We start from the raw sequence: 26,253 nt of genomic DNA, 5'->3' as shown, positions 1-26,253 counted from the left end.
GCTCTTGAATAAGCTTCAGGAATTCTTAAACCTGCTTGCATATGTCCCACAAACAGAAATGGAAAGTTGACTATGCCAGCTAAATTATTTAGAGCAAATCATTTGCTCAGTGTTAATTGGGATAAACATTTTTATTCATTCAAATCAAGGACATGAGCAGGCTCGGATATGGATTAATTCAAATCTGTAGCTGTTCGTTTCATTTAGCGAATAATTTTAAAACTGATAAATCAAAGTTCAATTGCTATACAGGCTGTTACTATGGATACCTGAATTGCTAGATATGTAGCTTCTTGGGTAACATTTATGCTAAAGGGCATATTGCTAAATAACAAGCTCTGTTTGCTATAATGCAAAAATATCTGTTGCAGTAAAGTACACACTGTCAGACTGAATATATCTTGAATTTTAAAAACCTGCCATATTTTAAGCTTGAAGGCATCTTGTTTTTATGTTGCAGTCAATACTACCAGTATCACATCCTTTTTTATTTATGATTTCTAAGTTGAGGAATTTTATTTGAAGATTCAAGACTTGATTCTACTTGAATGTATTCCAAAGCCAACCATAACCCGAAAATAACATTTCAAGTTGACACAATAGTGTCACTGTGTTACTGTGGTAGCCACCAGCACAATAATTATGGTATGGCTAGTAAGTGGCAAAAATATCAGCAGCAACAGTTGGTAATGGAGCATGGCTGGGGGAATGGAGGAGAATCAAGCCACTCTAATGACATTTTGTCTTCCACCATGAAGCCATCTATGCCAGTTCAGTAATTTCTTTTACCTGACATGTACTTGTTATAACAGCCAGTTACAGCCAGGTGCTATCTCATCGGTTTAGACAAGCACAATATGATGGAGAGGCTTGGAACTGGGATGTAAAGGAGATTGATTTACAAACAGGACCAGCCATATATGCTCAAACCAATGGTCTGCCTGCTCTCAAATCCTGTCCCAAGTGGTTGCTGCATGTTGTTTGAAATTTGTAGCAGCAAAAGATACAAGAGTGCTCCATTCCCCGCTGTCACCTTATCAGTTAATAGAAATCTCAGTGTATAGACTCCAAGAGGTTCATCCAGCAGAATGATTAGTCATAGATGTAAACCCTGCCAAAGGAGATTGGGATTATGGTGTGTGGTATATCTCCCCCCCCCCCCCGCCGAAAGCATTCTTTAGATATTGTGAAATGTGATGCTTAGCAACAGTCTTTCTTTACTGCTCTGTGGTGAGAAGCTGCCCTAGTACTGCTATTGATCAAAAGTGTTCAGTGGCTTGAAGTGGCTTGGAAATGATAACATTAGCAAACTTAGAAACTTTCTCAGCAATTTTGCCCTCTGGTTTCACCAGCTGTATATGCAACACTTGCCATTAGAAATATATTCAAGGAAATTCTCAGAATTTGAGTAACTGCTTATGTTCTCCTTTGTTATTTTGCTTATACAACTTTGAACCATGAATCTCCTTTTAAGATGATACTTGTCACCAAGCAGCCTAAAGCTGCTACTATCTGTTGAATGGACAACTATTATCTATCTATCTATCTATCTATCTATCTATCTATCTATCCAAGAGTCTCAGCATCCTATAATGATCTGGCGTGACCAAGAAACAAAACTCTTGAGTAGGACTATGCATATGTAAAGGTAGAGATGAATTGCTGGTTTCTCATTTATTTCAATGTAATAAATCACAGAGATTGCCATCTGGTTCAGATGTATGGAAATGGGGGCGGGGAATGGAGCTTTCTGTCTTTACTGCCTCTCTTTCTGCCCCACCTATAAAACATAATAGGGCTACAGGCAGTGCTTTTTTCTGGGGGAGGGGAGTGCTGGAACTCACTGCCTCATTCTCCAACGCAGATGCCACTGCCACCATCTTGAAACCAAAATCACATTACAAGATACTGGGCTACATCATCTTATAGGGAGCTGTGCCTCTTATTATGAGTGATAGGATCCCTCTGACCCTGGAGGTTCCACTGAGCCGTTGTGGCTAGTAGCCTCAACCTATACTGGCAAAGGTGTCTCCCTGGGGCTGGCTGTATCGAGTCCCCCGGCCTGCCCGCCCATGCCTCCCATTCTCTCTATGTCCCCTGCCAGACCCTGAATCTCCCTCTGTGAGGGAATGAAGAAGGAGGGGGGGAGCAGATGGAAGAGCATGCACCCACATGTGTGTTGCTGTCACTGCCTGAGCCCAAACCAGAGGCCTGTTCCTGGTCAAAGGCAACATGCATACAGACAGGCTGTCACATGGCCCTCCTGAGGAGGAGGAGCAGCAGCCAGGCTCAAGGCAGAGCTAGCTGCTGCAGCCCCCAGAGTGGCGCACATGCTGAGCAACCAGTGGGTGGGGCAAGCGTCCAAGGGGACACCACCCACAGCAAGCATCCCAGGGGGGTGCTTCAGGGAGCGTCCCGGGGTGGAGCAAGCCACCCATGGCAGGCTGCTTCCTGGACAGCAGGGAGGGTGCTGCGTCACTTTGCCAGCAGCCTTCCTCTCTTCCCTCTTCCTTTTGACAGCTCAAGGGAGGCTCCCCCCCCCCGGAAGCAGCCCAGGAGCAGGGGGGCAACGGCGTGCCACCCGCCCATAACTCCCAAGCCTCCCTTGAGTTTTCAAAATGAAGGGGGAAGGGGGGAAGGCCGCCGGCAAGGTGGCGCAGCTCTGCCCCTTCCCCCGAGAGCTCAGGGTAGGCTTGGGAGTCGCGGGCGGGCAGTGTGCCAAATGTCACCCCCCCCTCAGTGTTGACACCCGGGGCGAACCGCCCCCACTGCCCCCCTCCTCTGCCCCTGGCTCAAGGGTTGGTGTTCTGGAGGTTTGAACTTGCAGTAACCTCTCCCCACCCTCAGCCTCCCATCCACTTCTCTTTTCCCACCCTGGCAACTGGTGGTGTCATGAAATGGCCCTACAAAAGGGAATGAAAGTTAAGATATTGAAATTGTTTTGTGTTTTAAATGGTTTGCGTCTTGTTTTGTTAATCTTATGTTTTTACTTTTCTTTTCTTTGCTTTGCTTTTTCTTTTCTTTTCTTGTTTTTTTCTGTTTTATTGTGTTTAAATGGTTGGAAAATGAATAAATTTTTTTTTTTTTAAAAAAAGAAAGAAATGGCCCCACAATAGCATTTGCCAGTTAAGAGATGAAAAAAACTTAAGATGAAAAAAAAAGTCCCTGGCTATAGCTATTGAGTTTGATTAGATTTAGTGGCATGGCAGTTCTAATTCTGTAGCCTGAATTACGACGTTGAAAGTAAGCTTGCTGTAAGGAAAAATTACTTTTGTTTATTTGTAAGTTAGTTTAAATCCGGCTTTCTCAACCTCGGCCCTCCAGATGTTTTGAGACTACAACTCCCATCATCCCTGACCACTGGTCCTGCTAGCTAGGGATCATGGGAGTTGTAGGCCAAAAACATCTGGAGGGCTGAGGTTGAAGAAGCCTGGTTTAAATGCTTGCAAATTTGATAATGCTCATTTCAAAATAATCTTGACCAGGCAACGAATGAGGTGCATTTGAAAGCGGTCAAGTGGAGTGGCCAGCTTCATTTGGTAACTATGAGCCTAGGTTTGGACAACATGCTAAAGCAAACCATCTGTTTACTGTCTGGGAACCCACACATTTGCTTGAGCTAAGATGGGCTATGTTGGGAATTCATTGGTGCTAGATGTATGTGGGTTCAGTGGTGATCCCAGGGCTGGTTCTATCTTTAGGCAGAGTGCGGTGGCCACCTACCTGAATCGTGGGGTGGGGGTCAAAGAGTGGTTGGTTATCAGAGCTTCATATATGCATCAGTAGTCTGTGTGGGAGCATACTTTATTTCACTGGAGGAAAATAATGCTGTCTCGAACATCTGAATGCCTTGTATATTAATTCACTTTGGCTGGGCCCTGTCTTTAGGATTTGTTGATAAACTAGCCTGTGTACATTCTTCTCCCTCATTCCTTTGAGTAAAAACGGGAAGAGGAGAACCAGATTGCTTAAGACAGCTTTTGTTTGTCCTGTTTGGGGCTGATGTTATTAATTGTGTCTGTGCAGAGTATATCACTAAAATCAGGCTTGTGCAGCATGAAGAAGTAGGACCATAAGTCAAAGGTACTGAGGAGGTAGATAACAGATTTGCTGATAGTTACATGAAATATTTGCACTTCTATGGAAACTTGTGGGCAGAGGTGAAGGTGAATAGGAATCAGCTAGTTTAATTTTACACAGCACTGGGGTCAAAGCAATTTTTATACAAAAGATTTTTCTGCTCTGCACTTAAAAAACAACACCTAATCATAAAATATTCCAGAAAATAGTTTTTAAGAACACATTTCTGTGAGTGTTGTACAGAGGATATTTGTATGCACTTCTTGTTGGATATCTGCTCTTTCCTTTCAGGAGCTCAAGGTGGGAGATATTCCCCCTCCCCACCTTTTATCCTCCCAGTAAGTGTGAGAAGTAAGTTAGGCTTAGACTGGCTCAAGGTTACGCAGCAAGCTTCATGGCTGGGTCAATGTATCCCCACTCCTAGTCCAACACCCTACCACTAAAAAATGATAGAATAATATCAAATGATAGTAAAAGGTATCTAAAAGGCCTGGGAGAATAAAAAGGAACTTGCCTGGCACTGAAAAGAAACTAAATAGATGCCAGGTGAACCTCTCCAGAGAGAGCAATCCACTGCCAAAATGGCCCCTTCCTTTATAACCAACCTTCGCAAAAAGACCTATGACACAGGAGGTTCAGCACACCTTTGGAGGCATCATAATAACATAGATTCCATGAAGGACATTTTGGAAGTAAGAGCCATACATCAATAAGGTAACAGAGGCATATGTCAAATGACACGGACACTCTTAAATACTTTGTCGTCAAAAGATTTTATGCAATTAAAAGCTAGAGAGCTTTTGTGAAGGATGGGTTACTATGGGAGCTTCTGGGCAGGTTCATCACCTTCTGGGCAGGTTTCACATCATGCATGCAGTTGTGAAATTTGAAATATCTAACTATTTTTATATTATCTCTTGGGGGGGGGGCGAAATCCCCACTTGTGCCAGCTTATAATGTCTTAGATGCTTGGTTGTTATGTGACTTGCTGGATCAAAGCGTCAGATCACTGGGAGAGAATATCTATGAGAATGAGCAGATAGGATTCTGAGTTTATCTATGCAGATGTGAATAACGCCCACACTACATCTAAATGTATGCTGCCTGTGTCTCGTTTTATAGTCTATCTGCAATGACATGCCACTGATAAGCTTATTTTATTAGCATGTTACTGGTGAGATGTTGTCTTATGCATGCTGGGCATAGAAGTAATCCTTAGGTGAACTTTTATTGGATCTCCAACTCAACACAGCCCATTAGGTTCCTTAATTCCAGTTTTTAGTGGTTTATCTAGTAGCATTCTGATTGCAGCTATATTTTAGGGGCCAATTTGCTGAGGATATTTGGAGAAAATATAGCTGATAGAAGAAGCTGGATAGCCCAATTGGTTAGAGTGTGGTGCTAATGCAAAGACTGCAGGTTCGATTCACATAAGTGACAGCTGCATATTCCTGCATTGCAGGGGGTGAGCTAGATGATCCTCAGGGTCCCTTCTAACTCTATGATCCTAAGGGGAAATTGTGTGGATTTAATGGGATTTTTTTTTTGCTAAAATCATGCTTCTGAATAATCATCAGACAGTATTCCTCGTAACGATGAAGTTATTCATATTATACAATGGGAAAAGGTATGTAAAGACATTTGTGTGTTTGGTGATACGCAAGTTTGGGGTGAGATCTGTAGTGATAACAAAGCAGAATTATTTACTTTAAAAAGGTCCTTTAGACAGTGATTAGATGCAGATCTCTGAACTTTGGTTGTCTACCCACGATTGTTTGAGCTGTGAGCTTAACATAGTGTTTGTCTAATTTATACGTCATCTTTTGTTATTCTTCCAAGACATCTGGTAGAAATATTTTACAATGAAATATGTTTTCTTTCCTTGCTGGAACTGATCAAACATTGCTGATAAGAGAGAGAGAAGAGTAATAGCTTACATTTAAAAAAAAAATCATAGCATGACAATCCAACAGGGTCAAGGAGATGAATAAGACTTCTGTTGTTTTGGTAATTACTTTTAAAAGTTCTGATTCTAATTCTGGGTTCATCACCAACCTATCACTATGGAAGCAGGACTACAGTGGTGCCCCGCAAGACGAATGCCTCGCAAGATGAAAAACCCGCTAGACGAAAGGGTTTTCCATTTTTCGATGCGCTTCGCAGGACGAATTTCCCTATGGGCTTGCTTCGCAAGAGGAAAATGTCTTGCGAGTCTTGAGATTTTTTTTCACTCCCCCCCTTTTTTCTAAGCCTCTAAGCCGCTAATAGCCTTTTAGCCGCTAAGCCGCTAAGCCTTTAATAGCCGCTAAACCGCTAATAGCGCTAATCCGCTAAGCCGCTAATAGGGTTGCTTCGCAAGACGAAAAAACCGCTAGACGAAGAGACTCGCGGAACGGATTAATTTCGTCTTGCGAGGCACCACTGTATGTGCTATATAACAATGTGCTATGTAACAGCTAGCAAATGACATTTCTACCTTTTCCTTAGGTCAGCATGGGGCAGCAGTGCCCTGGTAGAGGGAATCTAGCTAAATATGAGTTGAGTGACAATGCCCGCTCAAGAAGATGTTGTTCTTACTTATCCTGATATTCACCTTATACTTGAAAGCAGCCTTACCTGGTAAAAAGCTGGTTAGAAATTCCATAGAAGTCAGTGGTGCAGGGGAAAAAAGGGGAATTTAACTATTCCTTTCTACACAGCTTTATTGGTATCATATTTTCACCTGCAAAGGTAGCTTATGGACATGGATTCAGAGTGAGACATCACACTTCAGTCCAGGTGGAGTAACTTTCCAGTGCTTGGCCATGAGGCTCACAGTCATATTAAAAAGAAATGTGTATCCAAAAGAGACAAAAATGAATTATTACTGAAACGGACAGTGCGCAATATATGAGAGCATCTGGTTCAGTCAACATTGATAAAATAACACAAAATGTGCATTGACAGGTGGTAAAAGAATGAAAAACCTGAGGGGAAAGAAATGCCTTGCTCCACATTTGGAAATGCATAATGAACAGTGAAGCTGTTGCGTCTTAGATCTATCCGGACCTTGCCAGGCCAACACACAGGCTGGGTGAACACAGCAAACCTTCAGCTAGTGTGAAGCGGTGAAGCTCCAATCATGTCAAAAGAAATAACACTAGTTTTTAAAAAATCTTTATATCAATATCTATCTGTCTGTCCCACTTTTCTTTACAAAATAATTTTAATGTGACTTATGAAAACAAATCAGAATACCAAACCACCACCCCCCCACAATAAAAGCAGTTTCAACCGGCGTCTGACAGAATCCTTTGACTGAAAAGCCACTAGCCCAGTATCCTGTGCTGAGATAGGATCTGTCAAAGTCAAACACTTCTAGCAGATTAGCTCATGTAGTGGAAGTTTACTTAGAGAGCCTCTAGGTTTTGGGTGGGCAACCTGTGGCCTGAGAGCCACATGCAGTCCTTAAGCTAATTGCAGGTGAGGGAAGCCTGCAGGGAGAGAGAAAATGGGGAAGGGGAAAACAAATCTTGCAGAGCAATGAAAAAAGGTGGAAAGCACTGTGCAAGAAAGCTCTGGCAAGAAGGGAGGAAATCTGGTGAGGGGGGAGCTGAAATGGAAGTGGAAGGTGAGAAGCCATTAGTTCAGACCTCTGTGTGTGTCAGAAAGTGAGGGAAGGAGGGAAAGAAAAGATAGTGGCAGAAGGAGAGCGAGATAGGGGGTGGGCCACCAATTATATGACCCCATCCGCTGCTGCTTTCAGCCGAGCCAACTGCCAGCATGTGGCCCCTGACAGATTTCCCCTCCCCCGAATGTGGCCCCCAACAGGAAATATGTTCCCTTCCCCTGCCCTAGATGCAATCATCTCATCTTCTGTTATGTAGCAATAATAATAATAATAATAATAATAATAATAATAATAATAATTTATTATTTATACCTTGCCCATCTGGCTGGGTTTCCCCAGTACTCTGGGTGGCTTCCAACAAATTAAAAACAGAATAAAACATTAATCATTGAAAACTTACTTAAACAGGGCTGCCTTCAGATGTCTTCTAAAAGCCAGATAGTTGTTTATTTCCTTGATATCTGATGGGACTGTGTTCCACAAGGCGGGCGCCACTACCAAGAAGGCCCTCTGCCTGGTTCCCTGTAACTTCACTTCTCACAGTGAGGGAACCGCCAGAAGGCCCTTGGCGCTGGACCTCAGTTTCTGGGCCGGACAATGGTGGTGGAGACACTCCTTCAGGTCTACTGGGCCGAGGCCATTTTGGGCTTTAAAGGTCAGCACCAACACTTTGAATTGTGCTCAGAAACATACTGGGAGCAACTGTTAACATGGTATATCCCCCCCCCCCTTGTAGAAATATGTGTATCACTTCAGTTTAGTGGGCAGAGGTACATTGAATCTGCCTCTGTGTCAGAAACAACATGCATATGGAAAGCTAGACTGTCAGAAATTAGACTAGTCTTCTCCCTCACGTGCTATTTTCATTTTGCATGGAATTCTTTTCTCTGTGGGATAAGTTCCAAAAGGTAACCCTTCACCTGTAGCACAAAGTGGTACGCTGAGCTTGATTCTTCTGATTAAATAGGAGTTCCTCAAAGGACCAAAGTGTGCCGTGTTCACAAAGTATCTCAGAGCATAATATGAGTTTGACCCACCCACCTTTTATATCTTGTGGACCACATATGAAATAAATGAGCTTTTTAAATAGTGGGCACTTGCATTATGTTTAATGGAGCGGAGTCGCACGACTGTCAAAACTCTCTATTTGTACAGAAACTTTCTCACATTACAATAGCCACATGACTCAAAATAAAAAATATGTGGACTGTATATCATCATATGAGAATCAGACCTGGATTGCTTTGAGACTAAACAGGTCCACTGTGATAGATTTTCAGCTGTGAACTTTGTTTAAACTATTGTCTGACAGGCTGAAGATCACTTACAATTCAGGGAACTGAACTGTTGAGTAAATTCACAATAGTTCCTGGGAAGCCTGGAGAACTGATCTAGGGTGGTAATTATATTCCCATTTCTTCTGAACTTTGAATTATTGACATCAGATATGTCTGAAATGTAAAAAGTTGCCTATTCCAAGAAGTTATGTATGTAATAGCCCTGAACTCAATTCAACCTCGTATTTCTTTATATAATTGATGAGTAAAGCAAAGATTAAAAGAGAAGCTGCAACTTCCAAGAAGTTATTTTGATTCAACTCTCCATTTGCTGTCTATCTGCAACTAGCCTGAAGTCATCTGAACTTACCTACCAGCTTTGGAATATTGAATATTTGACCAAAGTTTCATAAAGGTGTTGTGCGTGATTTCAATAATAATTATACAGTGAGGGGGGAAAGTATTTGATCCCCTGCTAAATTTGCCCATTTGCTCTCTGACGAAGAAATGACCAGTCCATAATTTTAATGGTAGGTTTATTGTAGCTGTGAGAGACAGAATAACAACAGGAAAACCCCCAGAAACCCATAGTACATTATTAAAAACCGCTGAAAATCTTACAATCTGAATTAGCTTTCCCCATCCTTGGCATCCTCTAGAAGTTCTGAACCACAGCTTGCATTGGCCCTGGCCACCTTGCCCTAGTAATAATAATAATTTATTATTTATACCCTGCCCATCTGGCTGGGTTTCTAGTAGTCAGGAAGGCTAGGAGTTGTAGTCCAGCAGTATCTGGAGAGCACCAGGTTAGGAAAGACCAATTGACATGATCAAGGCAAACATGAAAGGAGAGAAAGAAAAGAAAAAGAAAAAGAAAAAGATAAGTGGCAGAAGAGCCTAGCAAGATTCAAGCAAACACTAACTGGAACAAATTTCTGAACTGCTCCTTAAATTCTGGAAACGGTTGGAATTCTCAGGAGGGAGGGGGATTCTAAAACCCAAGGGGCAACTCAAGAAGATGAAAGGGGGGGGGAATCACTATTTTAAAATTACAAAGGGACACGAAGATTCAGAAGAAGAATGAAATGTAAAGGTATGGGGGAAACGAATATCTCATTTCAGATCGGGCACTTTACTCTGTTCAACCTACCATTTCCAGGTATAAAATACTTTTGGAAAGATCTATGTGAAGCAGAACACTATTCTTCCAATTTACAGATGCAACAGACAGTGAGTTCCCTGCGGCCACACCATTATTTGATAGAAAGGCTTATTTTGAAGAAAACAAATGAAAGTCCAATAGTGCTAAAACCTTATGCGATTTAAGAGGAAATGCATTGGCAAGGGGGATATTGTTTTTCATTAATTGGGCACTGATTATACTGCTTTAATGTGATACATTATGGTTTAGTTTTTCATATTAATATATTCTGCATTTTCTGAGCAACCTTGAACCTTTTCATTGCTAGTGTAACTAAATCAGGGTTTGGAGGGGGGTTTTATATAAAAAAAGAAACTGGAAAAATATCAGATTTTTTAGTAGTTCTAATTAAACTTTGCAAGACACTATGTTCTTGAGTCTGTAAAATACATCTGGCAACATAAAGTGTGTTCATGGGAGGACTTTGATAATATGGTGCCCTTTGCGAGGCTAAATTTTGGTGACCCCCACCTGACTGAAGGAATGAAGCAGTGAGAAAGGCATTTCCTTGCCTGCCCCAGGCCACTTTTGCACTGCCCTAAATCCGCCTCTGGTGTGCTGTATTCAAATATTGGGTCAGTAGGGGCGCCATTTCAAATTTTTGCTTCATGGAATGGAGCTGGGAGGAGCACTAGTGATTAGCGGTTTAGTGGATGTGGGACATGGTGAAATGTGTTAGGATATTGATGTTCCGTTCCAGCTTAAAAGGAACAGGCATGACTGTTGTGTGTCACATGCCTCTTTACAGTCCAGCACAGCCTGCTGGGAACTTCCGTTGTGTATAGCTTTTGTTTTATGCTTCCTGCTCTTGGACACAAAAGAGAGCAGACATGTTTTCTTTGTCCTGAACTATGCTGAATAAAATGCTTGTAAATACGTCTGGGAGGTTTTTCCCAGGCAAGAACGATGACATGACATGATTTGGGGTAATGGACAGAACTTCCTTGTTCTGGCAAGTGAATGAGATGAGATGAGATGAGATGATAATGAGGCTGTCAGTTTTTTTCTTGATTAGCACCAAGGAGGTCAAGAAAATGAGGCAAATAATCAAGCAGTGTCTTGGATACCTTTCCCCATCTTTCTTTGATGGGATTCCACTCCACACAAGCAGTTTAAATGATGATATTACTCTGCATGATTGTTTGCATTTCTATTTAAAAGTTAATTGTTTATTTTCAGATGACTAGAGCTGTTTTGTTAAAGGTCAATGTGTTTCACAAGTTGCGTTTACTTTTGTAAACATCTTGTAACTGCCAACTGTTTCCAATAAATTGCATACCACGTGATGTACTGTTGCCCTTTGGGGGTGTATATGAGACTTAACACAGCCGTTTACATCCTTGGGCTTTTCTTGGAGGTGTGGCTCTAGGAGCCATCACAATAAGCGCCCACACTTCAAAATCTGTAACCACACCAAGTCAGTTTCATATCCCCCCCAGTGTTCACCTCAGCCACTGTGAAAATAGCAATAATTTCCCTCGCTGGTGCTGCCTGCAAATAGGGTAGCAAAATGGGTGAAAGATTATTTGCAACTGTATGCAAAATGGATGGTTGGTGCAAAGTTGTGTGAGTGGCAGAAAGCAGAAGAAGTTTATAGAGGAAATCCCAGGCTCAAAAAGTAAAAGGCTACATATGCACCATACATTTAAAGCACTATCATACCACTTTAACTGCCATGGCTTTCCCCCCAAAGAATTCTGGGAACTGTAGTTCAGAGACTCCTATTTCCTCTCACGGAACTACAATTCTCAAAGTTCTCTGAGCACTCTTAACAAACTACAGTTCCCAGTATTCTTTTTTTGGCAGGGAGACATGACTGTTAGTGGTAGAATAGTGCTTTAAATATATGGTGCAGATGTGGTTTAAGAAGCACTGCTTAAGCCCTGCGTCCAATGAGCAACTTAGAGTACGGTATATTCAAAGGCATTTCTGAAAGTGTACAGTGACCCCTATGAGTGAAGAGCAGGTTTTAAGACCAGAACAGCTTGGTTTATAAAGTCCACATCCATTTTTCTGAACAGCTTGTACACTTATATAATGTTTAGCTGTGTTTGTAAGTAAAACGACCTGCTTCAGGCAGGTGTTAGGTCTGCCAATTATCTAAGAAAGGATGGGGGCAGAATTAATTTCTGCCTCTTCAATGTGTTGCTTCCAATGAAAGAATTCAACTGGGAATTTCCGGGAGAAATACCAAAATAGTCCCAGTATTGACTTAATGTCATTAGTGTGCAGTGTCGAGCTAAAAATTAATGTGGTTTGATTTTGAATATTTAATATCTTGTGCTCTGAGGGTGAAGAGAAAGGTATAATGGGGTTTTGTGAAATAAACATGCATATAAATATGGAACATTCATTTTCCTTTTGTTTTCTGTAAATGAGCATTATATATTAGTGGATTGTCAGAAATGAAATCTCCAACCAAAGAAAGAGAAATTATATCACATTTCCAAGCTATGTATCTTTGGAAATATGCCATCGCTTTGTACAAGGCACATCCAGCCTGGCATTTTCGTAGGAACTGAAAGGGAAAAGATAGTTAACTTATTTCACAGGCTTCCATGCATAAGCAGAATCATGGCCAGAAAGCATATTGGCCTTGTGTAGATGACCAAAATGTGGGTATAATCAGGGCATGAATAGGGACTACATACGGTATGTACATAACCTTCATTTCTAGGAAACCAATCAGCATGTGGAGGTAGGAAGTGGGACCAATGGGTGTTCTTCATCATCTCACTTTGGATCATGCCAGTATTTTGGCTGTGCACACTGGCACACAGCTCCTGGTCCACAGTTGAGATGGCTTTTGAATAAAGCTCAACGTAGGAACTTACGAAAATGTTTTCACTAATTTAAAGTTCCTAACAAAGATAGAGAACAGATGTAAAAGATGTTAAACAAACCACCAAAAACCACCTTCTTCAAGAAAAAAAAAGGTAAAACCGAATATCTTATAAAGTCACTTATTATAACATCAGGAGTCCTTCTTAGCCCAATATGGCGTCAGAGGTTTTCTTAGCGTGGAAATGCACTCACAGAGTCACAGAGATGTAATAGAATAGTCCTCTTTGTCTTTCCACTGCTTCACTGACGCTGAGATCACACTTCATTCGCAAAAATTTTCTGCTCCCCTTTTTAAAGTCCTCCCTTCTCTTCTTTCTTCTGGAGAAAGTTAAATTGTTACAGGGGAGACGATAATAGTAGCCGCTAGCGGCAACTTACTTTCATTTTAGGCTCTGCATACAACCTGTGTCTTTAAATGAAGCCAGACGTCCGCTGAAGGAACTTACGAAAATGGATTGTGCAAGGCCACAGGGATTGCAGGGATGTGTTTAAGAGGCAGTACATTCACTCTGGGTGCCAGAAAACAAATCCAAAGCAGGCACTTCCGGGTTGGCGACTCTGGCAATGGCGGATTTCCTCCGATCGGGAGGAATCCGCTCCGTGGAAAACAGGGTCTGAACCGCCACGGCGAGGCGGAGACCCATCAAAAACCACAGGCGGGAGAAGCCTGTGGACGTGGGATTTGGCTGGCACCTTTGCGCCCCCCCTACTCACTGGGAAACCCGGGTTCAGGGATCCAGAGCGACGTGGGGTGAGTGGCGCGGTGCTTTGAATCGACTGCTTCTTTCACGGAGTGAAGCCGCATTGCTGTTGCCAGAGAGCGCTGACTTTTTCCTGTGGACAACTGGATTTTTAACAACTGCCCATGAGTAGAACGGAAAATTGGATTAAGAATTTTTTTAATTTGGCACTGAAGCGGGAAGGTCTAAACAGGAAGTCCACCTTCCGCTTTTGTAGATAGATTGAAGCAAAGACACGGCAAGCTAGAGTTTAGAAAGTTGTTTGTAAAGGACCAAAATTCCATCATTTAAAATCACTGAACCCCCCTTGGAAGCAGGAGAAGAGGGGGGAACCTTTTTTAGACTGTTTAAACCTGCAGAAGAGAGAGTAAAGAAAGGCAATTTTCCACCATCTTGAACCTGGGAGCGGGTGTCAGGACAGACATTCTGGGGAAGTTCATTGACTATGGAGAAACGTTTTGACAGATAGTTAAAAGAAGAGAAACATATTGATTCCATTGTTCCCCTTTGCATTTAAAAGGAACAAAATATTGACAAAATATCCGAAAAAGGAAAACTTTGTTGCTAGATCTGCTTTAAAAAAAAAAAAAAGGGATGGATACAAATAGAAATTGTTTCCCCTAGAGGGAGCTTGTGAAACTGTTATTAAAACCGAACTGGGGAGCTTTGCAGCTGTAATAGATTAAGATCGTGGGACCAGACTTCGACCTTGAACAAGAATGTACTCAGAAGCTCTGGTGCTTGCTTTTTGCAAGACAAGTGCTTTATTGGAACAGTTACATGAGAAGATGGATTTTATGACTGTTGCGATTGGAAATTTTGGACAGGCAGTGGGTACCTATATAGAACCCACTCAGGAATTAATTCAGGAATGTGCTTTGACAGATGAGATGAAGGAGGAGGCTGTTGCTGGACCTCGGGTGGCAGAGATGGAGGGAGCTGTGGCCCAGCAGGAACATGAGTTGCTGGAATTGACGAATGAACCTGGAAAAAGTCAGATTTGGAGAGATGGAGTTCTCTTTGGTTTGGAGATGGGGGGCTGGATCGACCCCCCTACGCAAGGATGTTTTGATTTTGATTTTGATTTTTCAAGTCTGGCCTTGGGCTGGGGGGAGCTCGGAGTTGTGGGGGCCCTTAACTTTGGAGGGGCCTCGAAACATGCCTTCACATACCATGTGGATTTCAGTGTGGACTATGGAAAAGGGGCTGACGTGTCGAGAAGGGACAAAAATATTGTCAAGTTGGAGTCTCCCCGAGTGAAAGGAGCAGAAGACAAAGTAAAGTACAGGTATAAATATGAAGAAGACCTGCGGAAGGGACATGGAAGAGACTTAAGAGCCTCGGACATAAGGTCACCAGGTTGATGGACTAGATGGACGGGATAGAAAGGACTGACAAAACCCGAGACCAGGAAGAAGAGACGATGGATGAAGATTGGAGTTTTAAAAATTCATTTAGAAAAGTATTGTAAAGTTAATGAGTATTAGAAAAATGTTGGAATGAAATTATTGGGTTTTAGCAGAAATGTTAAAAAGAATTCTGTAAGAATATGTAATGGTTAAGAGAATTTGGTATAAATAAGATTTAAGTATTAAGTTTTAGGATTTTTTATGGTAAGATAAGGTTAAAATAGATTAAGGTAATTTAATGACAGAATATTGTGAAAGATGGAAAGGATTTGCTGAGATAATTAATAACTAGAATACAAAAAAGGGAGGTGTGAGGAGGTCGATGAAATAAGGTAATGACAGTTAAGGATTTGGGAATATTGGATTTGTTTTTAAATCTTTTTGTTTACTTTTGCTTTTTGAATTTGATGTATTGTGTGTTTTGTTTTTTCTTTTTGACTTTGGTTTTTACTGATTTGTATTGTTTAATTGTTACTTTTATCTACTTTTTTCTTTCCTTTTTTCTCTCTCTTGTTTTTTCCTTATTATTTCTTTGTAACCTTAAAATTCTCAATAAATATCAATAAAAAAACAAAAACAAATCCAAAGCTATGTAGACAGTGAAGGCTTGCTTCCAATACTCTCTAGCGTAGCAAAGAAAAAAGGTATGCTGTGATTAAGAGCAAACCATTTGATATGGCTTGTTTTCATTCTATCTAACCAGTACATCTTTTAACACTCCTCCAACAACAACAACAACAACAACAAAAATATTTTTGTGAAATAATTTCTCTTATCTAAGGGGTTTTTAAGTTATGGCTTAAAAGATGTCATCTGGCCCTGTAGATTTTCCTCAGTGTGCTGCTTTTTCTCCACATTCTGCCTCCATATTCAATTTCTATTAATATTTAATGTTAGTGGCCAGTAATGGCAGCAGTCTTCAGGGCAGCATCAAACAGGACAGCTGTTTTGCTGTATAATTTCCCCATCATGTTATTGTGAACAGAAAAACAATGATGATAACACTAAGATACTCAGTTTGTTCCTTAAATTTGATGCATTTCCAGATGGTAAAAGGAAAAGACTTTATGGAGTGGTGGATTCTATTCCCATATCTAATGCATTAAATTAGTGGTTGTGGTTTAATTGTACGATATATATATAGTATGGTACATTTTGCCTTGTTAGTAAAGCCAAGTCTCAGTCTTTCACAGTCCATGATAAATTCCTGTTTTCAAATGGCATAGGTGTGCTCTCTGTAATCAGAGCAATCTCTTTGGGCTGCTTCGAAAGAGGGTTTTGTTGTTGCCATTTATACTGAGGTACAATAGCCAAGTACAGAATACATAATCATTTCCCCACGTGGTAAATATGTGCTGTTTATGATCTTGGGCAGCTTCTGCTGGTTTTAAACAGAGTTTTAATATTGTTCTGAAGATTTTAGTCTATTTTAATTGGCTTTTGTGCTTTTCTCAATGTTTTGGCTACTTGTTAAAGTGGAAAAATTAGAGGGTGGTATCCAACTAAATCACGACTTAGCTGGATATCAATCGCCCTTACATTTTAAACACAAATAAATGTATTTTAAAGTGGCAAAGATGCATGTGCTGTCTTCCCATGTGCATAAAAATATAAGGCTGTCATCCTGCAGCTCACATTGGAGGGGAGTAGTGGTACATCACAGGTCCAGATTTGCATGAAGTGAGGGTGGGAGAGGGAAGCAAAACAGAACGATCGCAAACATTCACCCTCATCCTTAAAATACGATTTAGGCCAAACTTAACATTCTGTAGCTCCTGTCTGCTCTTCTGCCAGCTTTTTATCTCCATTCTAGTTCAGTTGGAGCACATTTCTTTTGTGCAAGCTGGACTTGTCCCCAAACATTCCCAGTGCCTACCAAAACTAAACTCATACTCCCAACACCACTGTCTCATTCATACATTTAGACCCTATCTGTCTGGTGCTGTTCATGGAACGAATAGCATTTCAAAGAAAGGTATCTTGAAGGACCTGGTTTTCAACCTTCTACATCGCAACTTAAATTTACTTCCAGGACCACATGATTACATTCCCCCACTTCATTGGTATCAATATGCACCACCATCCCTGACTCTTTCCTAACTCTATTTATCAGGCTGTGGACAACACATGACATCCACAACCTTCACACCAGGTGCACAAGTCACCATATGGTCTGCATCCCCATCACAAACCCAATGTCTGTCCCACTCACTGCCCAGTGTATCCTCAGTGGAAGTGTGAATCTGACCTTATTTCTATTATTTATCTCTGTAGATACTAAAGAGAACATTTGTAAACAATAAACCTGGGGTATGGTGTGAGCATATGATAGATGCGTGGCTGCATTTTCTTCACAAAACTGAAAACAAATGTGCCTATTTATCTCTCTTCTTTTCACCTTGTTTGAAGACAACAACATTTCTAGAAACTGGCTAGAGGGACTATCCACTATAAGCAATTTTTTATAATTATCTAAGGGCATGGAACTGGGGGGGGGAGGGACCTTATTTAATAAGAAGCTGTGTTTGTGGTCATCAGAGATGAAATGCCTTGAGTCATAGTGAACATTAGGCTTATGAGTTGTCGTCCCCGATCACTCAGTACTGAGGTGCTGCTGTGGATGTGACTGTACTGTACTTGGCATTCCCACATTTATTACTCTTAAATGAACATGTTATTGCTCTTAGGTAATGCAGCATCATGCATCACCATGGCATCAGTGCAAATCATTCTGATTCATTTGAGAATATAACAAATTAGCACAGACTAGCAGTCTAACCACAGACACTTACAGATTAATGGATGGAAGAAGAACTAGAAAAAAGTTAGTGCCTTTAATGACTTGCAAAGTTTTGATGTTTAATGGAGAAAAAATGTGGAAAAAAACCTATGTGAGATACCAGATCATAACAGCATAATGTCCCTTTTCTCATTTGTTCAGTTTTCTCAACAAACCAGATGAATCTCTTGGTAAGTCCAGTCCAAAGACTGGTTCTGGTAAACAGAAAAATCTGATTAATGCATAAGGATTTGGTGGACTATGATAATCAAGTATATGGGCCATAAGCCAGTGAATTGGATGGATAGAACTCCATGCCCAGCAGGGGTTTCTACCTCGGCCACCCTCAACAACGGTCACATGTGGATTGCCCTTTTGAAATTTAAGAGACTGTCATGATGCTGAATGACAGCCTGATCTAGAAAGAAAGAAAGAAAGAAAGAAAGAAAGAAAGAAAGAAAGAAAATATAAGATAAAAACACTTAGACACATGTAAAATACCTTCATTATTTACTTCAAGGGCATGATAAATATTAGGCCCATGAGTTGGCTATTATATGTAATCTACTTCTTCAGTTCTTGAATCTGTCAGAACTGCCAAATTAGTGTTTACATCAAGCAAAAACAGTAAGAATATCTGTATGAACAAAAGATTGCAAGACAAATCTGAATTTCTACTCCATTCATTCATCTTCCAGCTTAAGTCCTTGAGCTTCCTGTTATCTGAACTTGGCTCACCATCGAATCATAGAATTGTAGTGTTGGAAGGCAACCCTGAGGGTTATCTAATATAACCCCCTGCAGTGCAGGAATCTTAACTAAATCAAATATGACAGATGGCCATCCAACCTCTGTTTAAAAGCCTCCAATGAAGGAGAGTTCACCACTTCTCATGGAGGACCATCCCACTGTCTCTTCCTATCATAACGTTCTTCCTGATGTTTAGTCAAAATCTCCTTTCTTGTAACTGGTTTGGGTTCTAACCTCTGGAGCAGGAGAACACAAGCTTGCTCCATATTCCATGTAACAGCACTATAGATATTTGAAGATGGCTATTGTATCTCCTCTCAGTCTCCTCTTTACCAGGCTAAACATACCCAATTCCCTCAGCTGTTCCTCATAAGGCTTGGTTTCCAGACACTTTATCATCCTGGTCGCTCTCCAACACAACCAACACTTGTCTCATTTCTTTGTGTTTTTCTTTCAAGGGAAGGACATTATCTAAGTAGCAGGGCACATGTTCTGTGTGCAAAAGGTCACAGGTCCAGTCCCTGGCATTTCCAGGTGGGGCAAAGGAAGACTGGAACCCTAGAGAACCACTGCCAGTCAATGTAGACTGAGCTCAATGATCTGATTAAGTATAAGGCGGTTTTCTTTGTCTTTTCCTCCTTGTGCTTGCATTTAATTCTAGCTTTTGCATACAGCACCCATGTGTATGAACTTACAACTATTAAAATGTTTTGAACGCTCCCAGAGGCACAAAGCAAACTTGTACATTGTGCCCGGTCCTCCTCCGTAGCAAATACTACAGCATCAGACCTCCTTCACATCTGTTCCATCTTATGCTGCCGTGCCTCTCCCACTTTTTCTGGCTGCTGTTGCCATCATGCTGTAGTTGCTATAGATATTAATATTAATGTTTTGCTCCTGTGTATTCTTTCACAAAACATGTATAGTGTTAGAGGCGTAACTTAGCTTTCATTTCTGCAGTGAGACAATTTGCTTCTGAAACAGGTGATCTCAAGTGGTATTATAATAGAAGCATACACAGTAATATTAGGATGAAAATGACTTTACAATTTTTACAAAAACCTTGTGGGATATAGGATGGTGATTATTCCCCTTTTGCAGATAGAAATTTAATCCACAGGATAATGACTTATCCAACAGGCAGTGCTCAGTATGCACATAGAATCATAGAAGTGTAGAGTTGAAAGGAATCATCTGGTCCAACCCTTTGCAATGCAGGAATATGCAGCTGTCCCATATGGGAATCAAACCTGCAACCTGGGCCTTATCAGCACCATGCTCTAACCAACTGAGCTAAAATTCTGCTGAGCTGTTTGTGGACTGATTTCTCTTTCAAGTACTGGCTATTTTAACATGGAGTTTTTATAATGGGGTAATTTCTGTCTTTAGAACATGAATCATCTCATAATACAGAAATAGTGGTGATAGTATATTAGGAATTTTTTAAAAAAGTACTTCCCTTAGGCAGAAGAAATATCTTTAGAATGTATGTATAAGCTAACACCAGGCTTCTACATCCTTTCTTCATTTTCTCTACTATATTTCTCTGTTTTGTAGTTCCTCCCTTTTTGCAGATTCCATGAAATAGTGGGGGGCGGGGGGATCTTTTTCATTTTATTTTATTTTTTATTAAAATGAAATCAGCCAACTTCTGTTTGTTGGCACCCCTGGATTGCTTCGCTTAGATAAATTGGAAGCGGGGAAAGCTCCTAGTGGGTACAAAGAAGAATCCCGCAGATGGAGGCTGTGTCTCATCCTGAGAAGGCTGGGGATGACTACAAAAATAGCAAAGGCTTAAAAAGCAGTGCCATCATTAGTGTGTGTGTGTTGTATGGAGATATCAAGATCAAGAACGCTGCAAAGGGAAATGCCTTTCTTGCTAATTAGTGGAGTTCCCCTCCCCTTTATCCACAGTGGGTGTTAATCACTAATAGCCTTTCTATAGCTGCATCTCTCATCAGGTGGCTCCCCGCACTCTACTCCAAAGCTTTGTGGATTCAGAGAGGAGAACAGTTGCATAGAAACTCCGAGAACTTAATATTTATGACAACAACATTTAAGAACATCTACATTTTCTCAGTTACCTCCATGTATCTGAGACATCACAATACCAGTTGGAGTTACAGAGTTCACATCTCAATTCGGTTAGTCAAAGGGTTACTCAACTTCAACGGTTTGCTTGCATCTGTAGTTCGTATGGCCCTTATTACTGTTCATGTATTCCAGAACTGTAAATATGCTGTCGGTGGACCCCTGCCTTGTTCTTTCTTGTTTGTGCACATAATGGAGTTATACCAGAAGGTGTCTTGAAACTTGTCGAAAAAGACTTTATCTTCAAAAGCTCTTTTTGTGTGTGTGTTATTTGTACACTATTCACTTCCTTGACGTAAAAGTTGATGGAAAAGGGCCACTGCTTTTTTTCTGGACAGACGCAGGGGTACGCGTACCCTTTAACATTTTGTGAATCTTTGTACTTTTGTCCATTTATTGTGTTTATTTCCCCCGATATGAACTAGAAAATGATGATTTTCTTGAGTCAAAATGAGAGTACCCCTAAACATTTTTTGAGGGGGAAAAGCACTGCATACCTTTATCTGTTTTTGCTTGCGGCAAACCTTTAAACTCCAAGGACCTCAGAGCTCATCCTGCCTATGCCTTAAGACCTTCAGAGGAGGTTCTTTTCTACATAACCATTACTGGGGAAGTGTGTTCATATGTTGAGATGAGAAAGGGCCTCTCACTGTAGTGATACCCCATTGGTATAATACCCTCCCCTGAGAAAGCCATTTCCCTTCCCCGGGGAAAAGGAGTTGCAGGCTGGACACGACCCCGCCCTGTGTGCGGGGGTGCGGCTAGCCCCTGCGTCATAGGGAGTCTCTTCTGCGTCACGCCCTAGACTGACCAATCCAGTTGGCCAGGGGGCATGGCATGCTCTATGTGAGCAGCCCGCGAGCAGGAACTCACCCCTTTTTCTGGTTCCCACCCTCCCTTCCTAAGATTAAGCTCTTAATCCTTTGACCTTGCTATGGACCTTGGTTGGTTGCCTGTTGAAGGGGCCTGGGAGGAATTTTTTTGACTTGGAAAATTGGTACCAGCCATTTGGATTTTCGCCTACCCCGTAGCAAATCATCACAACTTGGTAAGGTTTGGAGGTTAGGCACTGGGGTATTTGGTTGGAGGTGAGGGGAGGTAGTGGCCATCACCTATCCCTCCTATTTCAAGGGTATTCCGTTAAAGGAATCCGGGGGCGTGGCCCCATCTGAAGCCCTGGTGGGGGCTAGGGCCATGGCACAACCCCTGTTGGTGACCCTGGGGGAGTTCCTAGTTGATGTGCATCAACAGGGCTCCCCCTACTGGTGGTTAACCCTTCTGAGACTTCCTGCAGGCGGGCAGGAGTCAGATATAGTTGGTTCGGTTCCAATGCCTAAGCCAATACCACTCACATTCTGTAACCAATAAAGTTGTGACCTTTTTTAGCCCAGTAACCTAAAATAAAGTCAAGTGTCTTTATTCCAACAAAGGGGAAGGGTTTGGGGCCTTGCCACGCAAGCACACTTGTTATCCGTTCAGCATCGAGGGAAAGACTTAACAACTGTTTGCTCATGCATTTTCACTTTTTTTAATGTGCGTTTTTGTAAGAACTAATTTGTGATAGGTAGTCTGCTTTGCTGTTCTAACTGTTTTCTTTGTTTGGATTGTTTTTTATGTAATTCTGTGCAGTTTGTAATTTGTATCCCAGTCTGGGATCTACTGAGATGAAGGGTGGTCTATAAATGTTTGTAATAACTAAATGAAGGATTCCCTAAAATCACAACAGCCTGTGAGAGGACAACCTGGCCCAGTCCTCAAGGCAGCATGTGCATGTAACAAAAGCCCAACAGCTGCTTTGACAATGGAAAGGCAACTCTGGAAGGGATGTGTGATGTGGAGCAGAGTAGACATCGAGGGAAGGGGATTTTGATTAACTCTTCCACTGCCTGTTGCTTCTCCACTCTCTTTCGCCACATGTACAGAAAATCTCTTCTCCATATTTCTTCCTCCCAAAGCCCAAAGGTCTTAGGCATCAAACACATGGTGATGAGCAATAGGCCAGGGCATATTTGCCTCGCTGCTTTAACCAGCCTTGTAACTCTTGGCATGAATCATTCTGTAATGCTGAAACCACATAGATCTATAGGACTCTATTGTAAGACACTTAGGAAAAGTATTTCGGAGAAATGGGACAATTTTTCTCCCAGCTGGAAAGAGTTGTTAATTTTTTATGTACTGAAAAACAAGGTCAATATTTTTGTAACACTTTAATTGCTTTTATAAAAGAAATTGACTAAACATAGCTCACAAGTGTTGTCTCGAATTATGTTTCCAATAGCAGCAGGAGAAACATAATTAAGATGTATGACTTTTGTAAATGGTTGGGAAGTATGAATGGGTTAAATAACAGACTAATTAATGTGGGGTGTTTTGTGGGGGAGGGTTAAGGCATTTTATTACTGTTTGTATATTCATTTAAATCAGCTTTCCTGTCAAGACATGTGAAATTACTCTGTAGGCAGATTTGGTGATTCAGTTTTGATTAATGTAACACTGCAAACATCCATAGGATGAAACTGTGTGTGTCTGTGTGTTTTCTTGGGACTAGAAAATGGGGTCTCAGCATATATATAAACTTGTATTTTGGCAGCCTTTTAAAGGACACTGGCATTTCAGCACCTAATTGGCTTCATTATTTTTTTGTGTCCCAGATTTAAATGCCGTAATATGAAAGGGTACCTCTGTGCTGGACTTGAATATCCCTACTCTAATTACCCAGCAGTTGCTGCCTTGTATTTTAAACATTTATTTCACTCGGATACAAAGTTTCTCAATGGCTCTAGTAATACTAATCATGGATTATAACCTTGTTTTTACAGGTGACCTGCAACTGTTTCAGCATTAGCAATGGAGAGATGCAGAATGTTGGTGTTGGCCTTTATCCCAGGTACTGTGGGCATTCCTTAACTCATAGGCAAAACCTCCAGGATTCTAGTTCTATTGCACAGAGATGCACTCAGTCCCAGGCTTTGGGGGGGGGGGGGGAGGAGAAACAGGTACTGTAATGAATCAAGAAATTTTAGAAATGAAAACAATTCACAGGAAAATTCCACAGCTGCAATTCCTTCCCCCCTGCCTTGGATAATTGCGCCACATGGCACTGGAGCCTGTTGAATTCCCAGCATTCAGAGTTGGGAAGGGAGCATCAGACAGAAGGTTATATCCAATGTTAATAATACTCAGAGTAGACCTATTGGAATTAGTAGCCAGAACTAACCCAAGTCTATTAATTTCCGTGGGTCTACTCTATGTAAAGAGGGAAGCGGGTGGCGCTGTGGGCTAAACCACAGAGCATAGGACTTGCCGATCAGAAGGTTGGTGGTTCAAATCCCTGCAACACGGTGAGCTCCCGTTGCTCAGTCCCTACTCCTGCCCGCCTAGCAGTTTGAAAGCACGTCAAAGTGCAAGTAGATAAATAGGTACCGTCCAGCGGGAAGGTAAATGGCGTTTCCGTGCGCTGCTCTGATTCGCCAGAAGCGGCTTAGTCCTGCTGGCCACATGACCCAGAAGCTGTACGCCGGCTCCCTTGGCCAATAAAGCGAGATGAGCGCCGCAACCCCAGAGTCGGCCACGACTGGACCTTTACCTTTACCTTTACTCTATGTAAAACTTGGTTGAACACAACCCATAATATTGTATATTTGAAGACGACTCTTTCTCCCACTAGAGGGAACTTAAATTAATGAGCACGCAGCTTGAAAGTTACCTGGGTACATTGAAGCAAACACCTCTTTGGCATTGGGCGATGGTAGGAAGGGGGCATAAATGCCATCAGTGACCATTGACCACAAGTGATGATGATGATGGTTTTAATTCATTGCCTGCCCTTTACCTTGTTGTCCCAGAATGGGTTATAGCCGTTTAAAACAGTTCAAAACAATTTACAATCTCAAAAATAGGGTGAGTCCTACAATATACATCCCAAGTGTCAAAAGCCAGGGGAAAGGCGGTGACAACACCAAACTTTATAAGTATCTGTCTTGGAATTAAAACTTGCCTAGCTTTTAGTATTTGGCTGCATTTTAAATAGATTCCATGTCTCCCAGCAGAGTGTGTAAACCAAGTACCCCACTTCCTTCTTGGTGTCTTCAGCACTGCAGCAGCAGCAGCCCAGGCACAAGAGAACCTGGGAAATGTAACTTTCCAATGTACCTGAGTTCTTGATGTGGATGTCAGGTGCCATGGAAACTACATTTGCCTCCCTTTGCACTGGACCTAAAATACTGCTGACACAGCATTCAAGACACCAGGGAGGGAATGAGGAGTGGAGGCTTCTCTATTCAGACTTCGTATTTGCACCTGGAAACCTTTTTTCCATTAAACCAATGTTGTTTTCCTTCCTTAGCATGTCTTTGCTGAACAACAGTTGTGATCCCAACTGCGTGATCGTCTTTGAGGGTCCCCAGCTCCACCTCCGCTCCATCCGGGACATTGAGATGGGTGAAGAGGTAATTAGCTTGTTCTCTCTTCCGTCACAGACACCTGCAGCAGTTGCATCTCCTTAAATAACTTCCAGACTGCAGGGCCACCAGCTTTAACACTTTGATGATATATTGATGCTTCTTCCTATCTCATAGCTATCAGGAAGAAGATGATAAAGGGAATCTTCTCTTCACACTGTCTGGGTCTCATAATCATTACCTCTCATAAATCACTGGCAGTCTTGATGAATTCTTCTCCCTCCATTCCTCCTCTAGGCACTTCATTTTGTTTGTATTTGAGTGCCTTTACCCTGATAAAAAACACTTACGATACTTCTGGGTGGAATGCTGCATTCACTAAATCATTGCAACAATAAGCATTTGTCAGATTGAAACCATGCTGAAGCAGTAAACCTTTCATTGGCAAGAAAAGTAACAAGGCAGGGGTCGTTTCCTTGTTGGTTTTATTAAAAATGACTTGGAGAAATGCCCTTCCCAAATGATTTGTGTTCCTTATCAGAGAAATGTTTCACACCATTTTCTTTTTCAAATATGGGCATATCCAATGCATGCCCTCAGAAGATTGCTACTTGCAAAATAAAATATGGTTGAAATAAATAAATAAATAAAATTTGAAAATTGTCCAGTAGCACCTTAGAGACCAACTAAATTTGTTCTGCGTATAAGCTTTTGTGTGCATGCACACTTCTTCAGATATCTGAACCAATCTACCTGAATATAATATGGTGTTGAGTTCACAGACTTCATCTCTTGGGCTTGCTGTCTAATGCTGGATCTCAGCAAAGTTTATATGGAGCTCCTTCTATCTGAATCACAATTTTAATTATTTATTCCAACAAAAGTCCAACTCCGCTGTTGGTTGTTGCACATTAAAACATCTCACTCAGTAGGAGTGATACAAGAATAAATAGCATTGCTGTTAAGGTTGCAGTAAAAATACTCAAACATATGAGCTTGGAGCCAGACTAAATTAGCTGCACATAGCTCCCACTAAAATCAGTGGGACACTACTTAGTCAGGATTAACCTTT

The 26,253-nt window shown here is 41.5% G+C and overlaps 1 protein-coding gene across 7 annotated transcripts in view; it reads left to right on the top strand.

The window, feature by feature from the left end:
• SMYD3 (SET and MYND domain containing 3) overlaps positions 1-26,253 on the top strand; it is a 362,731-nt gene that overhangs the window by 255,253 nt on the left and 81,225 nt on the right. For all 7 annotated transcript variants that reach the window (XR_013983608.1, XR_013983609.1, XR_013983610.1 and 4 more), the window contains 2 exons: positions 23,601-23,668; positions 25,127-25,229. Coding sequence is in view for 4 of the 7 variants with exons in the window: in XM_080997768.1 (XP_080853894.1) it covers positions 23,601-23,668; positions 25,127-25,229 (171 nt within the window). In the remaining 3 variants the exon portion in view is untranslated. The remainder of the gene's footprint in view (positions 1-23,600; positions 23,669-25,126; positions 25,230-26,253) is intronic.

Source organism: Podarcis pityusensis (genome assembly GCF_964106645.2).
Source record: "Podarcis pityusensis genome assembly, chromosome: 3".
In the NCBI taxonomy this organism is placed as follows: domain Eukaryota; kingdom Metazoa; phylum Chordata; class Lepidosauria; order Squamata; family Lacertidae; genus Podarcis; species Podarcis pityusensis.
This window is presented reverse-complemented; position numbering and strand designations above follow the sequence as displayed.